Source organism: Pomacea canaliculata, linkage group LG4, assembly GCF_003073045.1.
Source record: "Pomacea canaliculata isolate SZHN2017 linkage group LG4, ASM307304v1, whole genome shotgun sequence".
In the NCBI taxonomy this organism is placed as follows: domain Eukaryota; kingdom Metazoa; phylum Mollusca; class Gastropoda; order Architaenioglossa; family Ampullariidae; genus Pomacea; species Pomacea canaliculata.
In genome coordinates, this window is record NC_037593.1 from 27,369,426 (window position 1) to 27,389,613 (window position 20,188).

Below are 20,188 nucleotides of genomic sequence, written 5' to 3' on the forward strand. Positions count from 1 at the left end.
TATCAATTGTTTGTGGATGTGCACTGTCTGTCTTTGAAGATGTGCTTTTTATTTTTTCATTGTATTTTTTAGCTCATAGTCTACCATGTAGTTGAGAAATGTGCCATATAAACCGACTTTCCTTCTTCTTCTTGTTACTACAAAAATTCTTAAAGGTATCAATCTGCAAAATGACTGGTTTTTGAGTAGAGGCTTACTTTAGTATGTAGTTTTCTTAACGTAAATAAACTCGGGTGAAGGCACAGGTTTTATGTTTTTAGTGGATGATACCGCACTAGTTCTTTATTGTGACTTTAAATCTACCATGTTTGAATACAGTCTCAGTGTGAGATTCATTCACTTTCTTCTACGAGCTTACTATATGAGATTACCTAACTGGCGTGCGTACATCTGCAAGTGAGCGATCGAGTTGCCTTTGAAAGAGATTAAGTCGTCTAATTCGTCTTTTAAAGTCTTTCATTTAAAGTAAATCACCCTGAAATATTAGGCTATCGTTACATTGTGATTAACTGAGTTTATAGCTGTTTTTCTCTGGAATGATGTCGGACAATAAATGTCCTGAAAGCAGCGTCGTAGCTCATCGGAAAGCCATGTACAAAGTAACCTCAGCACCCTGGAGGGATGCATATCGAGAGGTGAGAAATGGGTGTTTGGTAGGAATACTCCAGCTCCGTTTATGATTTGATTGAATTTTTGTTAAGATTAACTCATGGGTAGAATATTTTTGACATCCCATTTCTTCCTCCCTCCATATTTGTCACCACTCTTGAGAGTTTCAGCTTTTTTTGGTTTTTGTTTTTGGTCAGTCAGACTTGCACACTGCAAACAGCAAACACATGTTGCTGTTATTTTCAAAGCATTTGGCAAAGGAGTCATTTCAAAGACTTAAAAAATGTATATACCTAAGGTTAATTTGATATGCAATAAATCCTTAATGTTATAGGAATCAGATTATCGTTTCATGCATGATATTTTGTTAGAGTGTATAATGCCAGTCAATAAAATATGAGAAAATTACACCCGTATAGTTGTTTACCAACAAAGAATGTTGCGACATTTAGTATGACAGTTTAAGGTAAAATATAAACATTTAGGTTTTTTAATTTGTGTAAAACATTTTGACATTTATTTAAATGTACAAAAGAAAGATATTTTTCTTAATCTTAGCACGTGGCCAATCAATAAATGAAAAATATAAACCATATTTGATTTACAGGTAGTTATAATTTTGTTATTCATTTAAGTAAGGATCGTGTTAAATGCATTAAAATGTAGCCAGCCAACTGAAGATTTCAGAAATATCGTGGCATAGTTCAGATGTTATGTTATTTTCAGAGGTGTTTAAAGCGTCTTCATGAAAGCAGAGATGTGCTGATTTCCAAGAGACGAGGTCTGGACTCGGACATACTTGAAAAAGATCAGGATACCAAGAATAGCCAATTCATCAAGACTCTTATGTCGGATGAATTAAAGATGTTTCGAGACGAAAAAAAGGAAGATGCTGAGGTAGATTTTTTTTAAAGAGGTGTATAACTTGCAAATCGCTTTTTTCAGACAAACCAAGCATAGGATAAAATTTCCAAAACTCATACACCTTTGCTTACATTATTAAATCAAATCAAAACTTTATTGTCTGTCTGAGTAAGTCCAAAATTTTTCTTTTGCTCATAAGCTCCACCATATATACAAACATAATTTGAGTATATATATACATACACAACATTATGGTGAGACATACATACCCATACAAGAATTTCAACACATGCACACCTACATCTTCTCTCACATACATGTGAACTACGAGTCATTGTGCCTTTTTACAAGCTACAAATTACCATCCTTGGAAAAAAGAGCTTAGTTATAATGTCATAAATATCCAAGGATACTGCATGGATATGAAATTATGATCCCAAACATCGCATTGACCGTATCCTTGATCTCATAAGTGTATTCATGTAGCATTCCTATTGTCAGAGTTTGTGAACTCTTTTTTTTTTTTTTTTTTTTAATGGGGTGATGTTTGTAAGCATTTATTTTTAGAACTAGGAGTGTGCTTTGGGGGATAAGAGTATCTACTGAAATTGTTGGAGTATTTATTCTTTGTACTGGACTTAGGCCCATTTCTTGGAAAATAAAATATTACAGTCTGACTGGGAGCTGAAAGGAATAATAAGAGGAAGATGTTTAAGTATAGAAGGAGGGGGGAACCTTGAATAATAAATTGTAACATTTACCTAAAGGTACTATGCACATTTCAGTAACAAAATAATGTTTTTTCTTTGCATGAAGCTGACGTAGTCTGACAAAATATATTGAAGATAATTAGTTTGGTGATACAGGAAGGTATATTTGCTATAAATAAATGGTACATAATTTCCTACTATTATTATATTGGTTACTGACCAGAGGAAGGCTTCTTTCAGATGGAGATGTGGGATCCAGACTGTGGAGAGATTGATGTGATGCTGTCAGTATTTGAAGATATTCAGCAAGAGCTGAGGATGGAAGGTGAGCATGTTTCAAATAAACATGTTACAGCAAAGAAATTACACAGTGTGAATAGATACATTCCTGTATTAATTCTCTGTAAAATGTATGGAAGAAGGAAAGGGATGCAGAGAATAACTTCAGTTACAGCAGGACAGTCACTTATCTTCCTGCCAATTGGCAAAAGGCACTTCTCTGCTGCAGCATGTACCCAGTATCTCTTGACAGTGCCAGTCAAATAACTGAGCCAGTCATTTTTTTTTTAAAGAGAATATTTAACTATTATGTGTCAAAAACCACTTTAAGTGAGAATGTTTTACTTTTGTCCAATATTGTTATATTTTAAATATGTATTTGAGCCAAATAAATCCAATGTATATGTAGCTACTTTTGAGAACAGAATTTGTCTGTGGTTCCAGGGCACCTCAATTAAAACCTAAAATATTTTTTTAAGTATCACTTTTCCAATCTCCCAAAGAAAATGCCATTTTAAAAAAAATGACATGGTCCCTGGTTGCTGTGGTTATAAACCCCTTCCCCACTCCTTCAACTCACTTCTGAAACCTAAAACTAACCTGATCCCCAGCCCTGCCACTATTCTACCCCTAAAGTCACAACCAAAGCACTAAAATTGACCAATGGCCTACAGGGCTTCTGCTAAGGCTAAATTCTTTGGGGTCCCAGGGACCCCTTCTTCAGATTTTTAAGGGGTCCCTGTTGTTAGCCCAAATTTGAAGGGGACCCCATTGACGAAAATTGAAGGGGTCCTCCGAACTTTTAGTGCGTACTGTACGCAATTTTTTGCATAAGCAGAAGCCCTGGGCCTAGTGTATCTTCAGCTTTATAGCATACACAAATCCACAAGTGCAGTGCATATGCATGCACACACCTAATGGTCTGTTCAGTCTTATGTCTTAAACACTAAAATTGACCAGCAAGCAGATGACTGCAGCATATGCATGTACTTGAAAGATGGCGAATGGGAGACTATTAAGTCTGTAATTCAATGCAGTACTTTGTGAGAAACAGGAGGGAGACTAGCCACTCATGGTGCTTGCATCAAATGAGTGATAATCATGTTTAACTTCTTCTCTGCTTTCCCTTCATCCACTCACCCACCTCATTGTATAACCCTTGCTTGCAGAAGTCCGACTGCTGAAGGAGTATGAAGTCTATGCTGAGAGTCTTCGTGCAGAAGAAGCTGCCCTATGCAGCGCCATTGAACAACTCGGTAGAGGGGAGATAATCTGTCCCTTGTGTGAAAAGTAGGTAAAATTTAAACACTTTATTATTTATAAGCTCTTATGGATTCTACTTATATTTAACATTTTTGTAAAGAAGATAATGAGCAAATGTTTAAATGTAAGACTATATTCACATGCAAATGTTTGCCTACATTGTTATGTCAGGATTTTTAACAACCTCTGCCATGATATGTCTTCCAGGCATTCCCTTTTAGAGAACAAAGGTGTCATTTTCTGCAAATGTGGCTTACGGATTGATACAGAGGTATCTGCTTTTCTAAAGGGTGTCAAATAATTCATTTCTTTAATGTCTAAACCACTCAGTAGCAATCGTTGATTGTAGTAAAGCAATTTTTTTTATCATATTAACTGTTTTTATATCTGCATGTGTGTGTGTGCACATCTCTCTTCTATCTGCGCAGAAGCTGACATACTCTGTGAAATATGCTTACAATGTATACTTTAGAAATGATTTATCACACTAGTAAGTGTAATTAATCTTAATTTTATCAAATCTGTCTACATTTTTTCTTTATCAAAGCTGATATTAAATGCAAAATAAAAAAAATATTTGTATCAAATGTTTCATCATTGTAACTGCAACGACCTAAAATCAGTTGGATTTGTATTTTTGGTTGTTTTTTTTTACTTATTCTATTAAGTCATGGAATGTGTACAGAGTTTGAGTTTTCCCACACCAAGTTTGAAAAGAGAATATAGATTGAAGCAGTAACCAAATAAACCTCACTCAAAGTTCTATCTTCTTAACTTGATATATGAAGGGATGGGAGGTAAACACTGGGGAAGTGTGAAAAACACTAGCTTATGGCATTGCAAAGATTTTCATCTCGTGTGTGAATGCTCAGAATGAAGGACATGTTTTGTTCTGTTAACAGCAAGACAGCATAGGCCTGGAGTTTGTGCGCCAGCAGCTACAGTCAGCAGGTGATCTCCACCACTGTGAGACTCACCCTCAGTTTTCTGTAGTTGAGGACTATGGCTGCTCGAACTTAGTCATGACATGTAAGGTAAATCACTTCATGCACACTACAGTGGATTTATATAGTTAAGTTTCTTCCTTATTTGCAATTACTGCATGTATTAAAAAATGATAACTATCATAGTAAATTTCTTATGAAAACCAATTTTTGCACAGAAAGGCTGTTCTTTCCTTAAATCTGTGATTTATTTCATTTTTAGTTAACATGATCAACTGCAAAAAGAAGTTGCACTGACAGGGAATAAAATATTCCAAAATATAATTGTGTTTACCATACCATGCTTCAAAGTGTACAAATCATTAACATTTACAGCATCTGTCTAGAGCTAATTATTTTTTAGATGAAAAATACTCATTATTGTGGCATTTTAGAGTGTATTGATTGTGTTAAACAGTTTTGTTTCATAATTTATGATGCAATAGCGTTGACGACATGATGATTTATGATAAGTATTGTTGGTGATGTACTTGTTTTTGGGGGTTTTCTTTCAGTACTCATGTTCATTCATACAAATGAACTTGCCTTATGCTGTTTCAGGACTGTGACTTCATGTACATTATCGTGTAGCAAATCTGTATGGTGGAACAGTAAAAGACGTAAGCAGGATTTCAAAAGGACTCATTGGATCAGTTGCTAGGACACATCAGTCAAAGCAGATGTTGAGTTACATCAACTATTTTTAATTCCTAATATAGAACGAAATATTTACTTTGTATGTGTGCACGCATGCACTTGTGTCTTCCCTCATGTCATGCATTTATACGATTGGTTTGGGAGAGAATGAGTTTGTAAAAGTTTTGCATTTATATACTCAGCAAGAACGAAATAGTTATTGCTCTGGTGCATGATGAGCAATATCACAAGTTTTGGGAAGGAGACTTAGTAGTGATATAACTGGGAAGACACCCAAGCTGACAAAGTTGTCACCATGAAGATATAGAGTGGGAGGTGATTTTCATTGTGCACAGCAGTCTTGTGAAAATGTGTGACACTATGTAAGGAGCAAAGGGTAGTTTGATGTTCTGGCTGTGCAGGATTGTCTCCATGCCCTTCAAAATGTATTATTTTCTTTACTTAGAAGATATGGTTACATTTTATTACATTTTGACTTGATCTGTCTGCTGTATCTCCTGTCTGGTTGCCTACCAGACTGGAATGGATAGTGCTTGTGATCTTTGAAGATTTGGATGGCAAGACTTAACAGATTCTGGAAAACATGTGTGAATCGTAGAATGGTGTTGCATGGTGGCTCAAGGAATTGCTTGTGCAGGATTGTTTTGGAGCCCGCACAAAGCAGCATATTATGCCAGTTCTGGACAAGGTTAAACCTCGTTAGAGATAAATAACAAATTCAAAGAAACATTTCCTCAAGATTCCTGGCTTGGAAGAACTGATGTGCCGTTGTCTTATGTCAGGATGGAACCCGGTGCTCATATTATTACCCATCAGACAATAATAATATTTGAATCTGCAGAGTGCATTTCTCTGTGTGTAGGCGATCTATGCACAAAAAGACTACAAACAGGGAACAGACATTTAACTTTGCAACAAAGAAACAAAATCAACAAGTGGATGAGACCATGGAAAATATAAAGATGATCAAGAATATATGTACTTTTTTCAGAAGAATATGTAAATGCAGGTTTACATGGATTGTATACATTTGTGACGTGTGCAGACTCTTGAGAGTTGATCACGTTGGACTTATTTTTTGATAAGGGAAACAACCAATAAAACCCACACAGCTCTAGAGTGGGGAGCAGATGGTGGATATAATCATTCCTAATGCCGATTGTTGCAGCCCGCTTCCCAGGGAAGTGGATGGCCAAGTGGATAGGGCAGCAGCATCTGAGGATGGACATGTGTGCACACCGATTTGATACAGGTGGCCCAGCTGTTGAATGGATACCTGACCCCTTAGAAAGGATACTGTTAAATCAGGAAGCTAGATGCAACCATTTTACTGTGGATATCAATCTCAGCCATGTTTCAGGTGTACTCGTAATTTGTACAATTTTATTAAGAAAAGAAAGAAAATAGCTAATTTACTGTGATGTGTACAGAGAATTACATGTTCACTATAAACAAAGTTATAAACTTTTCTTGGGTCTTGTTTTTACACTCCTATGACACTATCTTGTTGTCTTTTGTGTTTCTTATCCTTTGTATCTTACCCCTCCCACACACTGTTCATAGTATTTGGGATCTGCTTGAAACTGCATGTTATTATAAACAGATGGAAGTCTTGTAAAGTTTTTAACAAATAAGCATATCTGTGATGTGGAGTTCATAGTGATCTTTCCCATCCATAAAAAAATGGCAGATAAAAGAATGGTTGATAAACAAAACTGTCCTCAGCCCACTTTGCAATAAAATGATGGATTTCTTCAAATTTGTTTTTTTATTTTCCATATTGTTCATCATACTGGCATATTAAACACATTAGATATATCCCAGAAACTGTTCACTAGCACGCTGCATTGCATTAAATGAGAATAAATGTGAGGTGATTTGATTAATAATAATAACCAGGAGATCATTGCTTCCTTGTGGCACATGATATTAACATAATAACATCCAGTCACATATAGTTGAGTGCAGACCTATAATGGTTGACTTTTAAATGTAATGGTTGCTCAGCTGCTTGTCATTTGGTCAGTCTAAGTTTTTCCAATCTTTCATTAGGCTTCAATAATTGAAGACAAGGTGTTCACATTTGAGTAGCAAAGTAAAAAGTTTGCAACAACAAATGCAGGTCTGTATTATTAACAATTACATACGTGACATCAAACTAAATGATACTAGGTCTTCCACAGTACAGATGTCTTCTTCAAAATACTTGTATGCATGCTGACTACATATTAAAGCATTACAGAGATACTTTGTCTCGTGGCATAGCCATAGTTTGTAGTGCCTTGGGGAAAAAGAACAGCATGAAAAACAGCACAGTTTAAAAAAAAAATTTTTTTGCTTAAACACATTTTTATTTAAAATGTACTAAATAGGATAAACAATTTTTTTCCTCTAGGTCTTGGGATTTTCTTTAATACATACAAATAGTATATAAGTATAAAAGTGAGGGGCACTCTTGCAACTAGGAACACTAAAGGGCCCCACACTCTTATATTTAAAGTTGCATGCATTAAAGAAACTCCTGAGACCTAAGGGGAAAATATTTTACCCTTTTTGGTACATTTAAGATAAGAGTGGGTTATAAACAAAAAATTCACTTTTTTAAAACTTTTTAGTTGTTGATTTTTTTTTTCCTGTTGATCATCATGGCGTTCTTCCAATTGCAAATGCTTCTCGAATTCAGTCTCCAAAGGTACTTCTTCCTTTTGCTTTTGCCTCTTCGTGTCTTTTTTCTTTGGGTTGTGATTTCACCCATCTGCGTTCACTCTCTTTCGCCAGAGTGTGTCATCACAATGTGACATTGCTAATCTAACATCTAGCAATGTGACTGAGGAGCCACACTATTTCTACACCCTTTCTGCATGCCATGGCTTTTTTTTTTCACTTAGTGACTTTATTCCTTTTTTAATAGGGCGAATTAGAGGAGACAACCTATAGTTTACTAGCTCTAGAACAGCAGGTACCTATCTTCCCTAATACAGCTTACAAAAATAAAATTAAAATTATTTTACTATATGTGGACTGCTGGAAATGATTTAATGTTGCACCTCCCGATAAATAGTGACATGCAAGGCATCAGCAATTCAGTTAGCCACATCATAAAAGCAGTGGAAGCATGTTGTACCCACTTAGTAGTTAAAGCCCCAACTGGCAGTTTAGTTTGTGTATGGGTTGTAAAATATCACTTTTGCACTTACAGAAGATAGTATGAGCAGTTTGAGAATGATCAAATACTAAAGAAATGCTTTAATAATTAATAACCTCCCAATGCAGACTCAAGCACTACGATCGAAATGCAACAGATTTACAAGTACCCTTCCCTTGTGGCACCAGGGATAGTCATGCTTGTAGTTAACAGTTTTGGCAAAATATGAAAATAGCTGTCTTGAAAAGATGGATGTATTCATCATACATATTTTGATCATCAAGTTTAGAAGAAGCAGAATATGTTGCCTTGATACTGCATGTTAACATGGTAATTTCAGTTGTAATATTAAGTTGTACTTCATTTAAAAATGCTTATGTATTTTTTTTTAATCAGTTTGTAAACTTGATAGTCATTTGAAGTTAAAAGACCCTTTGGAGATAAAAGATATATCAAGCAACATTTGTTAAATCTTGTTCTTAATTGTTTGTGAACGGGGGAAAGAGAGGAAGCAGTGGTTTTTCATCACTATTTGCTTGAATTATAAGAAATGGCTTACGCTATACGATTTTATTAAAATATTTTAGGAAAATTTAATGACTAAAAATTAATTTTGATAAAACTGTATTGTGAGGCAGGTCTATGAATAACCTGCAAGGTAAAGCTTTTAATAGGAGTACGTCGGTGGAGGCTTGAATACGGGTATGTGTTAGTCACGAGTATTTGTGTCACGTAACCAAAGCACAATACCGTCCCCTTTTAATGGCAGGTGGATCTCCCGCATTCCTAATAATAGACTTGATTAAACAATTTATGTAAGATATACATTTAAATTAGAAGTACTCGACAGGTAGATTTTTATAAAAGTTTCCCCCTCCCATCTACTGTCGTCTTCTCCGCACAAGAGCGAACGGAAGTAAATCACATGACTAATCACATGACATCAAGATGCCTGTGCATTTCAACAACAGGGAACTTAATGTTGTTTTTTTTCGTTTAGACTATTTAAAGTGAATCGTTTCGGTTTCATTCATTATGCCTATAGTTAATGATACAAGAGTAAGGAAACCAGTCTCACGAACATAGCAGATGAGATATACGTACCTTCAAATGATCGCAGCAACAATTAAAGCAGAATCTTCAACTCCATAAAGTCTGAATTTGGATCACGCTTGAAAACATGGATGACCTATCAGAAAGACGTCCGCTGCTGTATCGCAGCAGGGATAGTGTGAAGTCTGCAGATTCAGTCTCATCCTCCATTACTTCATCCTCGCTCCTCCTTGCAGGTCGTCGAAATAGGTGTAAAACCTGGACAGCCAGTACAACAATTCTGTTGTCAGTAGCTTTTGAAAGAATGGCGTTTTATGCACTAGCCAGCAATCTGGTTCTGTTTTTGAACGGAAATCCATTCCTTTGGGCATCGTATCATGCAATAGGCGCCTCGCTATACTTCTTCGGCCTATCATTTATCATGTCTTTGGTAGGAGGATGGATTGCGGACTCATTCTTTGGACGTTTTAAGACCATGCTTTTGGCCTTTTTTGTGTACATAATTGGATATTCTTTTATGCCAACAATTACCTGGACTGATACTTTGTCAAATAAAACAGAAGGAACACCACCACAACTGCCATATATTTGCACACTGGTGAATAACCAAGACGATGGTATCAATGGCACGGACACTAGTAAAAACAACGATCCATTCCACGATAAATGTGCATGGCTCATTTACATTTCTCTAACTCTCATAGCCATAGGAACAGGCTTTGTGAAGGCAAATATAGCACCATTTGGCAGTGATCAGGTGAGATCTGTTAAACGTATGGAAATAATATTAACAATATTATGACGTTTGGTTTAATTTGAACATCATATACATAATGCATGATATCTGTAGCATTCTTGATGCATTTACCTCTTGTCACTTAACTGGGACTACAAATACATTTTTAAATCAATACAGAGCATATTTTTGATGATATAACAAGTTTGTTAGAAGATTAAAAGAGAAGATTAAATGGATTAACAATATGAGTCTAAATGTGAGAATTGATGCTGTAAAAAGGATAATTGTTCAAAAAGAATGCAGCAATATATTTATAAGATTGCCATTTCTGCTCAGCTGAAATGCCAAGATAGCTTCTTTTCACTTCTCTTTTTCATTTGCATTGTTTCAAAAAGTTATCACTTCTCATCCTCTTCAATATGTCTAGGTTTCAGGAGAAGGACAGCAGGCTCATATGAGTTTCTTCAACTGGTTCTACTGGGCAGTGAACTTAGGAGCATTTGTTTCATTGGGTGGCATTACCTATGTCCAACAGCAACATTCATTTTTTTATGGCTATGTGGCTGCAGCTGCTTGCCTGGGATTGGCAGCACTTTCTTTTATCGTTGGTGTGTAATCTGATTCACAAATTGTTGAAAAGTTAAGGCATTTTTAAAGATGTGTCATTTTTATAAGAACCTTGGATTTACAAGCATTAAGTCTGTTAGAAGAATGACTAAATAAAGAAATTTTCCATTCCTTTATGACAGCAAACTAAATTTTTTATGTGTCTGTAGTTTTGGTATCAATAAGCATCAAGGGTCATATTCACAAAATCAAGCTAACTTTAATAAGGAAAAATATTATTGGATTGTTAGATTAATGAAATGGCTATTGTTTGAGAATCTACCTTCTCTTTATAAATTTTGGCTGGTTTGCTGGTTTGGTCATTCTAGTTTTGATGTAGTTTCAGGATTGAATCTTCTCCACATTTGATGTAGTAAGGTTGTTTCCTAAAATATATGTAGCCTGTGTGGACAGGATCAGACTTCACTTGATTTAAATGAATCATTGTTTGTCGGCATTGTCATATCTTTCAGGCCGATTGTGGTATGTGTGCCGAGCACCTGATGGCAGTGTACTGGCAAATATCTTCTGCATCATTACTGAAGCTTGCCGCAGAAAAAGACAGAAACATGTGAAGTCAACATACAAGAGCATACTGGAAAGGTTTGAATGATTTGGGGAGAATGAAGGGATTGGGGGCTGAGGGAAGTTTTCAGAATTTTTGTTTGGAGATTAAGATGGGGGAGGGGTAGTTGGGAGGGGAGGTAGAGAAGGGAGTGTGTGTCAAGGACACTCTTTCCTTTGTTCTTATTCTTTCCTGATTTAAGTTATCAGAAACTCATGAAACCTAAGCAAAATGCAGTCATACTAGGTCAGCATGAAAAGTCATCTCTTAACACAAGTAAGCTTGCTCGAATTTCTTTGGACTGTTTTCATACCACACACTCTTTTATTTCTACAGTCTAAGACTTGATATGCAGACAGAAAACAATTGTCTAAGTATTGATTTACCAAACCAAGTTCCCAAACAGCATTAATAGGCCAGTCGCACAGTCATCCACAACCATCCAGTCAAATAACTATTCACTGTACCTGTATGGATGTCAGACACATCTATACCAAAGCCAGTTCAAGATTAGGTATCCAGTTATTGTTTCAGTCTCAAGAGATTGTTACTATCACAGGTCTAGGTCCATCTTAAAGCCTGGACTTTCACCAACAGGAAAGAATGGATAAGATATGGTGAAGGGAGGTTAGGATGCTTGTCAGGCTAGATGAAAGCAAGTAGCAAAGAGTGACCACTATGTGTGCTCCTCACCTCCCTGCCTCTGGTCGAACCATTCTTTCCTGCCCTAAGCTGAAAGTTTGGCCTTTAAAGTTATTGTGAAAACTGGCCAAGACTTGCATTATGTTGAATCCACAATATACAATCTATCTGAATTATTACAACTCTATAAGTATCTCAAATTTTAGAATCTGGTAGCTACTTTCCCTTACCACACATGGCAGAAGAGTTGGGGGACCTTTACTGGGGGTAGTTTTGACATGGGCAGAAAAACTTCAAACAATATGCATCTGCAGGGAAAGGAGCTGGTGAGCTCACATAAACATTGTAGTCACCTGCACAAGTTTCATGCATATATACTGCTAAGCCCTCATACAACACAGTCTACATCTACTCTATGTGTGTGTGTGATTGTATTCATGCTCACTTAATGATACTCATGTGCCAGGAAACTTTATATAGACATGCTGAACTGAAAATTGTTAACTGTTTGAAAGAATTCTGAAAGATCTTGTACATGATTTAAAGGCTATTTAATTAGCAACACGTCAGATGCATGAATATTTTTCATCCTTCTCAGATTTCCTTACACATTAGCAGTATGCAGAGTTTCATTCTTGTCTGTAGCCACTTTATAAGGTTACTGTTGTTAATTAGCTATTATTTTTTTAACATTTGTCCTCTAGAAATCATATAATTGATGAGGCAGATTCCATGAGAGAAAAGCTGACCTTTCTGGACTATGCAAAGCATCGCTATGGTGGCATTTTTCATGACACATTGGTGGACGATGTGAAACAGTTGAATAAAATTGTCTGCACATTTGCTGTTCTGATACCCTACTGGCTGGTGTACTTTCAGGTACAAATTCTAATCATTATTATCACTATTTGTTTTGTGCAAGAGATGAACTGCATGACTGTCTCCTGAACTGTATTTTCAAGACATCTTGTTAGTCTTTTAGCATTTGGGGTTTTATTGTGTTTTACTCTGAGAATAGCAGTGTCTTTGTTTTGTGTACACTTCAAGCTCGTCGAGCTTAGGAGAGAAGTACACTCATGTTATCACAGTTCTTGTTGCATCAAAAGCTTCTTTCAGTCTTCTTACCTAATAGAATCGAGTATTGTTAGCTTGATTTGTTCACTATTGTTTTTCAAGCCTTGTTTACCACTTGAGAAGAGCTGTAATGAGTTCCTGATGGTTCATAAGTTACATCCTTCAAACCAGTTATGTTAACACAGTGATAGCTATTTCATTCACCGATCCATTCAACCATGACCTTTAGTAATTTTTTCTACAACCCAAAGTCAGTTTCACTACTGACCTCATTCGATCTGACCACAGAGTGCACGAGTTACTATTCAGTGTAATTTATGCACATAGACCAGTCACCATTGTTATTATATTACAAAATTTAATGCTGTTCAAAGTACTGTGGCCTAAAATTGCTTATATATGCAGGAGGAAAACAAATACATTCCTTGTTTAGTTGAATTTATGCAATAGCAGAGGTCACATTTGTAGGACTTGTCAATAACAGTGACAGCAATACAACTTAATCCATTCAGAATTAATAGACCAGGAGATGCCTGAAAAAACTTACACATTTATCCATATAGCAATATACCATTGTGAATAAAACATCATGGACAGTGCACTTTATTCATTTATTTGCAACCTAACTCTAACACTTGACAAGCATAAAAGTGGCATAGCAAAATCATGTCATACTACTAAGAAGTTTCTGGGAAGGACACAAATATGTTGCTCTAAAACATTAAATTAAAATATTAAAACACTTTTGTAAATGACTGCTGTTTATGTTGCTTTCTTATTCATAATGGCTAATACTATATTTCACAACAGCTATGCAAAGTTTCAAAATGATTCTTTTTTCAATAGATGGAGACAACTTTCTTAATTCAAGGCCTTCACATGAGGCTGACGTTTAATCAGATGGACAGTATAAATTGTGAAAAAGAAAACACTTCCGTGACAATTGCTGAAAGTCATCCAGAGGTATGTAGTTCACTGGAGATTCGTTGCCTTGTTACTTAGGAAAATGTCAAACAGCACTTTGGGCTTATCAGGAACTAGACATAATAATAATAATCATATGATTTATACAGTGCATAATCATTCTCACAAAGGAGCTTGCTTTCAGCACTTAAGACGAGTAGGAGAAGTAGACAGAATACGAAGAACTAATGTAGAAATAACTATGCGGAGAAGCATATTGACAAACAAAGACAAATATAGAAGACACAAAGAGGAATCAGGGAACAAGCATTAAGGAAAAGAGAGTGTCATAAGTCTGACAAGGAGGGGAATCAGTCAATTGACTATAATCATAACTGTTGACAACTGCGTTGATTGGTGTAGGGAGTAATAGTCAAGTGATTTGAACAGTAAATCCTCACTTAACATCATCAGACATCAGACTCTTAATCTTGATACCCTTTGGCAAGATATTTTTAGGCATATATATATATGAATATTTTGCAGAATATTTTGAGAATAAAAGCATAATGTCCTGAAATAACTTATTATTACAAGTATATTGTTATCAATAATAATTCATCATGTTTGTTTAATCTTAATCTGTGCAGATAGTAGCTGCTTGGCTGTCTCTTTTTGACGTTGTCGTGCTTATCATTTCGTTGCCTCTGTTTGACCGAATCATCTATCCTTGGATTGAAAAACGCCGAGGTCCTTTAGGCATCACTGTTCGAATTTCCATTGGGATGCTCTTGGCAACAGTTGCCATGTGCACTGCTGGAGTAGTGGAGTACTTTCGTCTTCAACGTTTCTGGCCATGCCCAGGGAAAGAGGATTTTAATGTGACAATAAACCAGACAATTGGTATGTTTAGTGTATGAGCTGTGAGTTTGCATGAGAGAGAGAGAGGGTGTGTGCGTATTAGCATGTATTTAGGTATGTAAGGATGTGTTTCCAAGCATCTTGGTGTGCACATGAACTTGGGGAAGGAATGCACTGTACAGGTACATAGAGTTAATGTATGAATGATAGCTATTCATGGCTGTGTGAGAGCAGTTGTGTTCATCAGAGACCGCTCATAAATCAAAGAGATAATAATGACTGCTAATTTATTGTGTGCAGTATCATATCACTGAAAATGTAGCCACCATATGCATGCATAAATATCATTATCCTGTACAAAATATATAACTTCTGTTACTTAAAACATGAAATATAAAGATAATAAATAAAAGTTAAATGTGTACCTCTGTATTTAAGAAAAACGTGATGCATTACTGCAGGTTCAACAGTGTATCGTGCGGCAGACATGAGTGTCTTTTGGCAGATCCCACAGTACACACTTATTGGCATCAGTGAAGTTTTTACCAGCGTTGCAGGTAGGTTTCTGTTCCAAAACCCAGATCTGAAGCATTTCATATCTGTTGCTTAGAATACAAAAATAAATAGCATTATTTATTGAACTCTCTGCAGGGTGAGTTGAGACAGTCTTGCAACAGTTTCCGTTCATCAGGAATAGGTTGGATTACATGTCAGCATCAAGTTTTCAAAGATTTTGTTAACCAGTTTTGTTTACCAAAAAGACTAGTCATATTTCCAGTGAAGTTTGTTTCTATCAATTCCATAAATTCGGGTTGCTTGACTGCCTTTAAATCCAAATATAATCAGTATTCCAGGTAATATGTTCGGCCCACGAGTCAATGTGCCTTTTAGTTAGGATAGTGACACAAAGGACCTCTGGTAGGCAGTTTTTCGCATGTGGCACTTAGTAGTACCCAAGGGCAACAGCTGAAAGTTGGGATGGACAGGAAGTCTTTGATCTGAAGTGATATTATATGCTATCTTTCTGAAGAATGACTTTTTTTCAAAATCAGTCACTTCACTCCACTATGTCCAGACCATGTGCTTTCATCATTTGTGTCTGAATTTAATTTGTGGGTGTGTCTGTTGTATGTGTGTATGCTTGAGTGTAAATTTATTTAGGATTAGGTCTGTAAGTTGGTTCTCTCATTTGTGAAGTGCTCTGAGAGTATCTTTTTGTCAGTGTATAAATATTCATTAAAATTATTATAATGGTGAGTATGTTTCCTGCAAAATAAGAAGCAAATGAAAGAATCTTTTCACTTATCATTTATACGTTAAACTAACTTTGAATGTATGATTATGCTTTAATCTATTAATCTAATCTAGAATGTGAAATAATCTATGAAAAAACATAAAATACTTTTAAGAACTTTAATAATTCTATTTTTCCTGTTAGCCTGGAGGCTTTACACTATTGTTATTTGTGTCTTTACTCTATGCAGGGCTTCAGTTTGCGGTGACTGTTGCACCAAAATCCATGAAGGGCATCATCATGGGCCTTTTCTACTTTTTTTCTGGTATTGGCAGCTTCCTGGGCACAGCCATTGTCAACATCCTTAGTTCTGAAGATATTTGGTTTCTTTCTAATGACAGAGATTATGGTGACATCAACTGCCGAGTGGCAGGCAAATACTGTCACCTTGATTACTTTTTCTTCCTTCTTGCTGGAATAGAACTTGTTGGTGTTGTACTGTTTGTGTTTGTGGCAAAAAAGTTTCATCTGGACGAGCATCTTCGGCAAAGCATCCTAAAGCAAAACTCTGATTATATGGGAAGTCTTCAACAAAAAGCCCCAAGAAAGGAAGACAGTGTTTCCACTTCAATACAGCGAAACTTGTTGCGAGTAACCAGTTGAGTCTTGAACAGGTCTGATGTAATCTTTGTAACTTTTGTTGTTATTTAATTCAAGCTTTTGTACAGAATTATTTTAATTGCTTGCAATAGTTTTGAAAAGGTTGTTGTGCAGATCCATGTTTATAAACATCTGTCAATTTTGCTAGTGCTCATTTATTATTGGCTAATTTCAGATGCAAGTTCATTTTTTCCCCAATTAATTATTGCTACGTTTTTTAGTGTCTCTCACAAAAGCAGATTTTATTTGTTTAAAAGTTAGGAGGAGTCTATTGCTTATAGCATGCAGCAGTTGAGAGATTACTATACACCAACATAATCACAGACTGGAAACATTCTGGCAGCAAAGATGGTGCATATACAAGTGCCATATCTATGATGTTTAATTGTGAGTATAGGTGACCAAACATCTGTAGTCATGACGAGTGTCCGGTGACAAGTGCGAAAAACTCAGATATGGACAAAAAGCATCACACATGCTTGACTATAACTTGGTTGCAGTATAATTTCTTCTTGCTAATCTTGATGTTTATGTTTAGAGTTTGTTTTTATTCATCTGCTGTCCATTCTCCTACTGAAGGCAACATTAAAAGGTGCATGACCTTTAGCCTTTGGATGATTTCCAAAATATTTGGATTTTTATATACAACACTAGTGAAAAATATTGCAAAGGGCTCTTTTTTTTCATTTTTCATTTTACAGCCATGGAAATTTTAACACTTTTAAAAAAATATTGTACACAGTACTTGGTTCATAGTTTTCTTGTATTTGCATTCTGTTTTCAGAATCCTGAAAATCTTGTACATTGGAGTGTTTTTAAGTTTTAGAACATTAAATTTCCTTGGACCTTCTGTACTGATGCTGAAAAGGTTATAATTTTTATCTAATGTGATGGAAACTAAGCATTTTAAAAAATTTTGCCAGACATTGGCTTCAGTATTGTAAGATTTGTGATCATGCAACATTTAGTATATTACTGTTTTCCTCTTGATCAAATATTTGAGGTACAAGTACATTTTTCTACAATGTTGAGTAAAAGCATGTTCTAAAAAGCTTTTGGTATTTTTTTCCAGAGATTGAATTCATTATAGGATGCATAGTGGATGCATTTTTTTTTTTTTTTAAAAACATTTTAAATAGGTTTGTCTGTCATCTGTAGTGCTGACAAGGAAAGTATTCATTGTGATAGGTATGTATGTTTATCACTGGATTATTATCCTGAATGATACAGATACAGAATGAGACTGAGTGTTGATGAATGCTCTGTGTGTATGATTGCATGCCTTTGTGTGTGTGTGTGAGAGAGAGAATATATACATATGCATATAAATACGATTGCCAGTACATATTTCCCTGTTAATGCGAAATCATTCAAATCTATCCTTTCATGCTTGTTGCCACATTTTTTCCCGACGTCTTTTAATTTCACAGTATTTTATTTGAGATCTTTTCGACGGTGAATATGATGCCTGCACTAAAAGAATGTGCTTTCACAATGTTATGTATATAAAGTGCTTTGAATCCAGCTTATGCTGGAAAATTGTTATTATCTCTCTACAGTGTGTGTTGTTTAATTCAAACTATGTTTATTTTACTTTTGTGTCTATTGTATCATTTGTAATTATAAATTATTTCACTACTGCTGCTTTAATTAAGGAACATCATAGGTTATCATCACAAAATTGTCATGGTAAGTCATCAACCTCAGAAAAACTTGCATCACAACGAGTGAAAACTGTCATCACAAGTGACTGGTACTATATAAGTTAAATTACTATGCGAATGATGGAAAGGCCTTTGACTGATTGTTTTTAAATTATGGAGCAATATGCTTCCTTGATTTTTTAATTTGGTAGGAAAGTGCTTCCATTTAATGGTGACTTCGCATAATGGGAAGTATGTTGACAGGATAAGAAAAGTAGAGGAAAACCAGAATAGATGTGTGAAGAACCTCCCTCTCCACCAGTGAACAGGAGTTGCAATAAGAAAGAAGCGCGTGTGTGCGTTCGTGCCTCAGGACGAGATCTGAACCTAGGACCTTCACGAGACGCTTTCATCACGACGTGACCGGACCGCCGTCGTGACCTCAGAATTTCTGGGGAGTTGCTGACGTCACGGTTGTCCTGACTGAAATGGTCACGTCACCATACCGCTTTGACCGCGTGACCCGGCATAAAGCAACCAGTACCTGGGTTACGAGGGAGTGTGCGCAGGATATACCACAAAGACTGTTTTCCTACATTCGTGGTAAATCAAACGTTCGCACTCGTACACAGTCTATTGAGATGTAAACGTCCTAACATTTACTGTCCCTAAGTGTTAGTTGTTTGGCTCGCCTGTCGTGTCAGGTGTCCGGCAAATGCCAGAGTGGATCTCTGCACGCATGGTTTTACTGCGTTGTCATGGTGCTTAGGAACCGAACTCAGTCACGCACTACGCCTTGTCAGCCAGTGGTATTTGCGGTTGCCATAGCGAACCCATGTCCAGTGCACGGTCTGTTTGCTTTGCACTTAATTGCCAAAGTTTCTTTCTATTCCAGTATTGCTATGTACACTCAACCGCCAGCTAACCTTTTCGGTTGTAAACGTTTCTTCAATATCCGAGATGTAAAAGCTGTTTGTTTAAGATTAATTTTTGCTGCATGGCTTTTATCTGTTTTCTTTAACGTAGATTTTAAAATATATCTTTAATCTTTTTTCTCTCATGCTGTTGATTCAAATCAGTTAGGTAAAACGGGTGCAGATATGCTCTACAAGATTTTTTCTTTTTCTTCTTTCTTTTATGCTGATTTAAGGCTGTTGACTTCCAATCTTGACTTCTTTGTGATTTGTAATGCTCGCGTGTGTGTCACTGAGTTCTTTTACACAGGGTCTTCTTTTTAGATTCGCTTGTTCTTTGGGTTTTTTAATAGCAGCTGTTTGTAAATGTTTTAAAAGATTGTAAATATTGCTGCTCACCACTTGAGTAAAATCAAACTTTGTGAATATCTCTGTTTAGGTGATTTTTGTACTTGAAGTATTTTTATATAATGAACTGTACAGATGTCACTTTCTAACACAGCTGCGTTGATTTTATCATAATTGTAATTAAAGAACTGCTGCATATTTCTATATGTGTTTGTGTGTGTGCACGAGTATGTGTACGTGTGATCGCGTGGGTGTTTTAATGTGTGTTTGTGTACGCGCGCACTAGTGCTGTAGCCGGAATACCTTTAGTCTTTCTGTAGATAACAAAGATATCCGGTTTTTTAATTTTGTTTTGTTTTGGGTTGCTCGGATTTTGTGTCTCGTGAAAAGATGTGCAGGGGTGGAGGAGTAGCTATATGCTCGGATTTTCAGGTCG

The 20,188-nt window shown here is 36.0% G+C and overlaps 2 protein-coding genes across 5 annotated transcripts; both read left to right on the plus strand.

The window, feature by feature from the left end:
- The first annotated feature begins 171 nt into the window (after positions 1 to 171).
- On the plus strand, positions 172 to 7,126 carry LOC112561170 (RPA-interacting protein B-like). Of its 4 annotated transcripts, XM_025233482.1 has the most exons (8): positions 177 to 635; positions 1,336 to 1,506; positions 2,424 to 2,508; positions 3,632 to 3,752; positions 3,933 to 3,996; positions 4,628 to 4,759; positions 5,270 to 5,328; positions 6,534 to 6,618. In XM_025233482.1, exons 1-7 carry the CDS (start codon positions 537 to 539, stop codon positions 5,297 to 5,299), a joined length of 702 nt encoding a protein of 233 aa, XP_025089267.1. In that variant the 5' UTR covers positions 177 to 536; the 3' UTR covers positions 5,300 to 5,328; positions 6,534 to 6,618. The 4 variants fall into 4 exon arrangements, with proteins under 4 accessions (XP_025089265.1, XP_025089268.1, XP_025089267.1 ...); XM_025233480.1 differs by lacking the exon at positions 5,270 to 5,328 and having other exon boundaries at positions 172 to 635; positions 4,628 to 4,754; positions 6,534 to 7,126; XM_025233483.1 differs by having other exon boundaries at positions 175 to 635; positions 4,628 to 4,754; positions 5,270 to 6,676.
- A 2,298-nt stretch (positions 7,127 to 9,424) lies between these two features.
- LOC112561156 (solute carrier family 15 member 4-like) lies at positions 9,425 to 19,954 on the plus strand. Its single transcript, XM_025233454.1, has 8 exons — positions 9,425 to 10,320; positions 10,730 to 10,910; positions 11,382 to 11,511; positions 12,820 to 12,994; positions 14,036 to 14,152; positions 14,743 to 14,995; positions 15,415 to 15,510; positions 16,438 to 19,954. Exons 1-8 carry the CDS (start codon positions 9,691 to 9,693, stop codon positions 16,848 to 16,850), a joined length of 1,995 nt encoding a protein of 664 aa, XP_025089239.1. The 5' UTR covers positions 9,425 to 9,690; the 3' UTR covers positions 16,851 to 19,954.
- Positions 19,955 to 20,188: the final 234 nt, after the last annotated feature.

What these genes read in the sequence shown, in the direction of transcription:
- LOC112561170 (XM_025233480.1), top strand. Translation starts at nt 537, where the DNA reads ATGATGTCGGACAATAAATGTCCTGAAAGCAGCGTCGTAGCTCATCGG. An exon ending in GCAAGAGCTGAGGATGGAAG is followed by an intron (nt 2,509 to 3,631) that starts GTGAGCATGTTT and finishes CCTTGCTTGCAG; the next exon opens with AAGTCCGACTGCTGAAGGAG. An exon ending in GCTTACGGATTGATACAGAG is followed by an intron (nt 3,997 to 4,627) that starts GTATCTGCTTTT and finishes TTCTGTTAACAG; the next exon opens with CAAGACAGCATAGGCCTGGA.
- LOC112561156 (XM_025233454.1), top strand. Translation starts at nt 9,691, where the DNA reads ATGGATGACCTATCAGAAAGACGTCCGCTGCTGTATCGCAGCAGGGAT. An exon ending in ACTGGCTGGTGTACTTTCAG is followed by an intron (nt 12,995 to 14,035) that starts GTACAAATTCTA and finishes TTTTTTCAATAG; the next exon opens with ATGGAGACAACTTTCTTAAT. An exon ending in AGTTTTTACCAGCGTTGCAG is followed by an intron (nt 15,511 to 16,437) that starts GTAGGTTTCTGT and finishes TACTCTATGCAG; the next exon opens with GGCTTCAGTTTGCGGTGACT.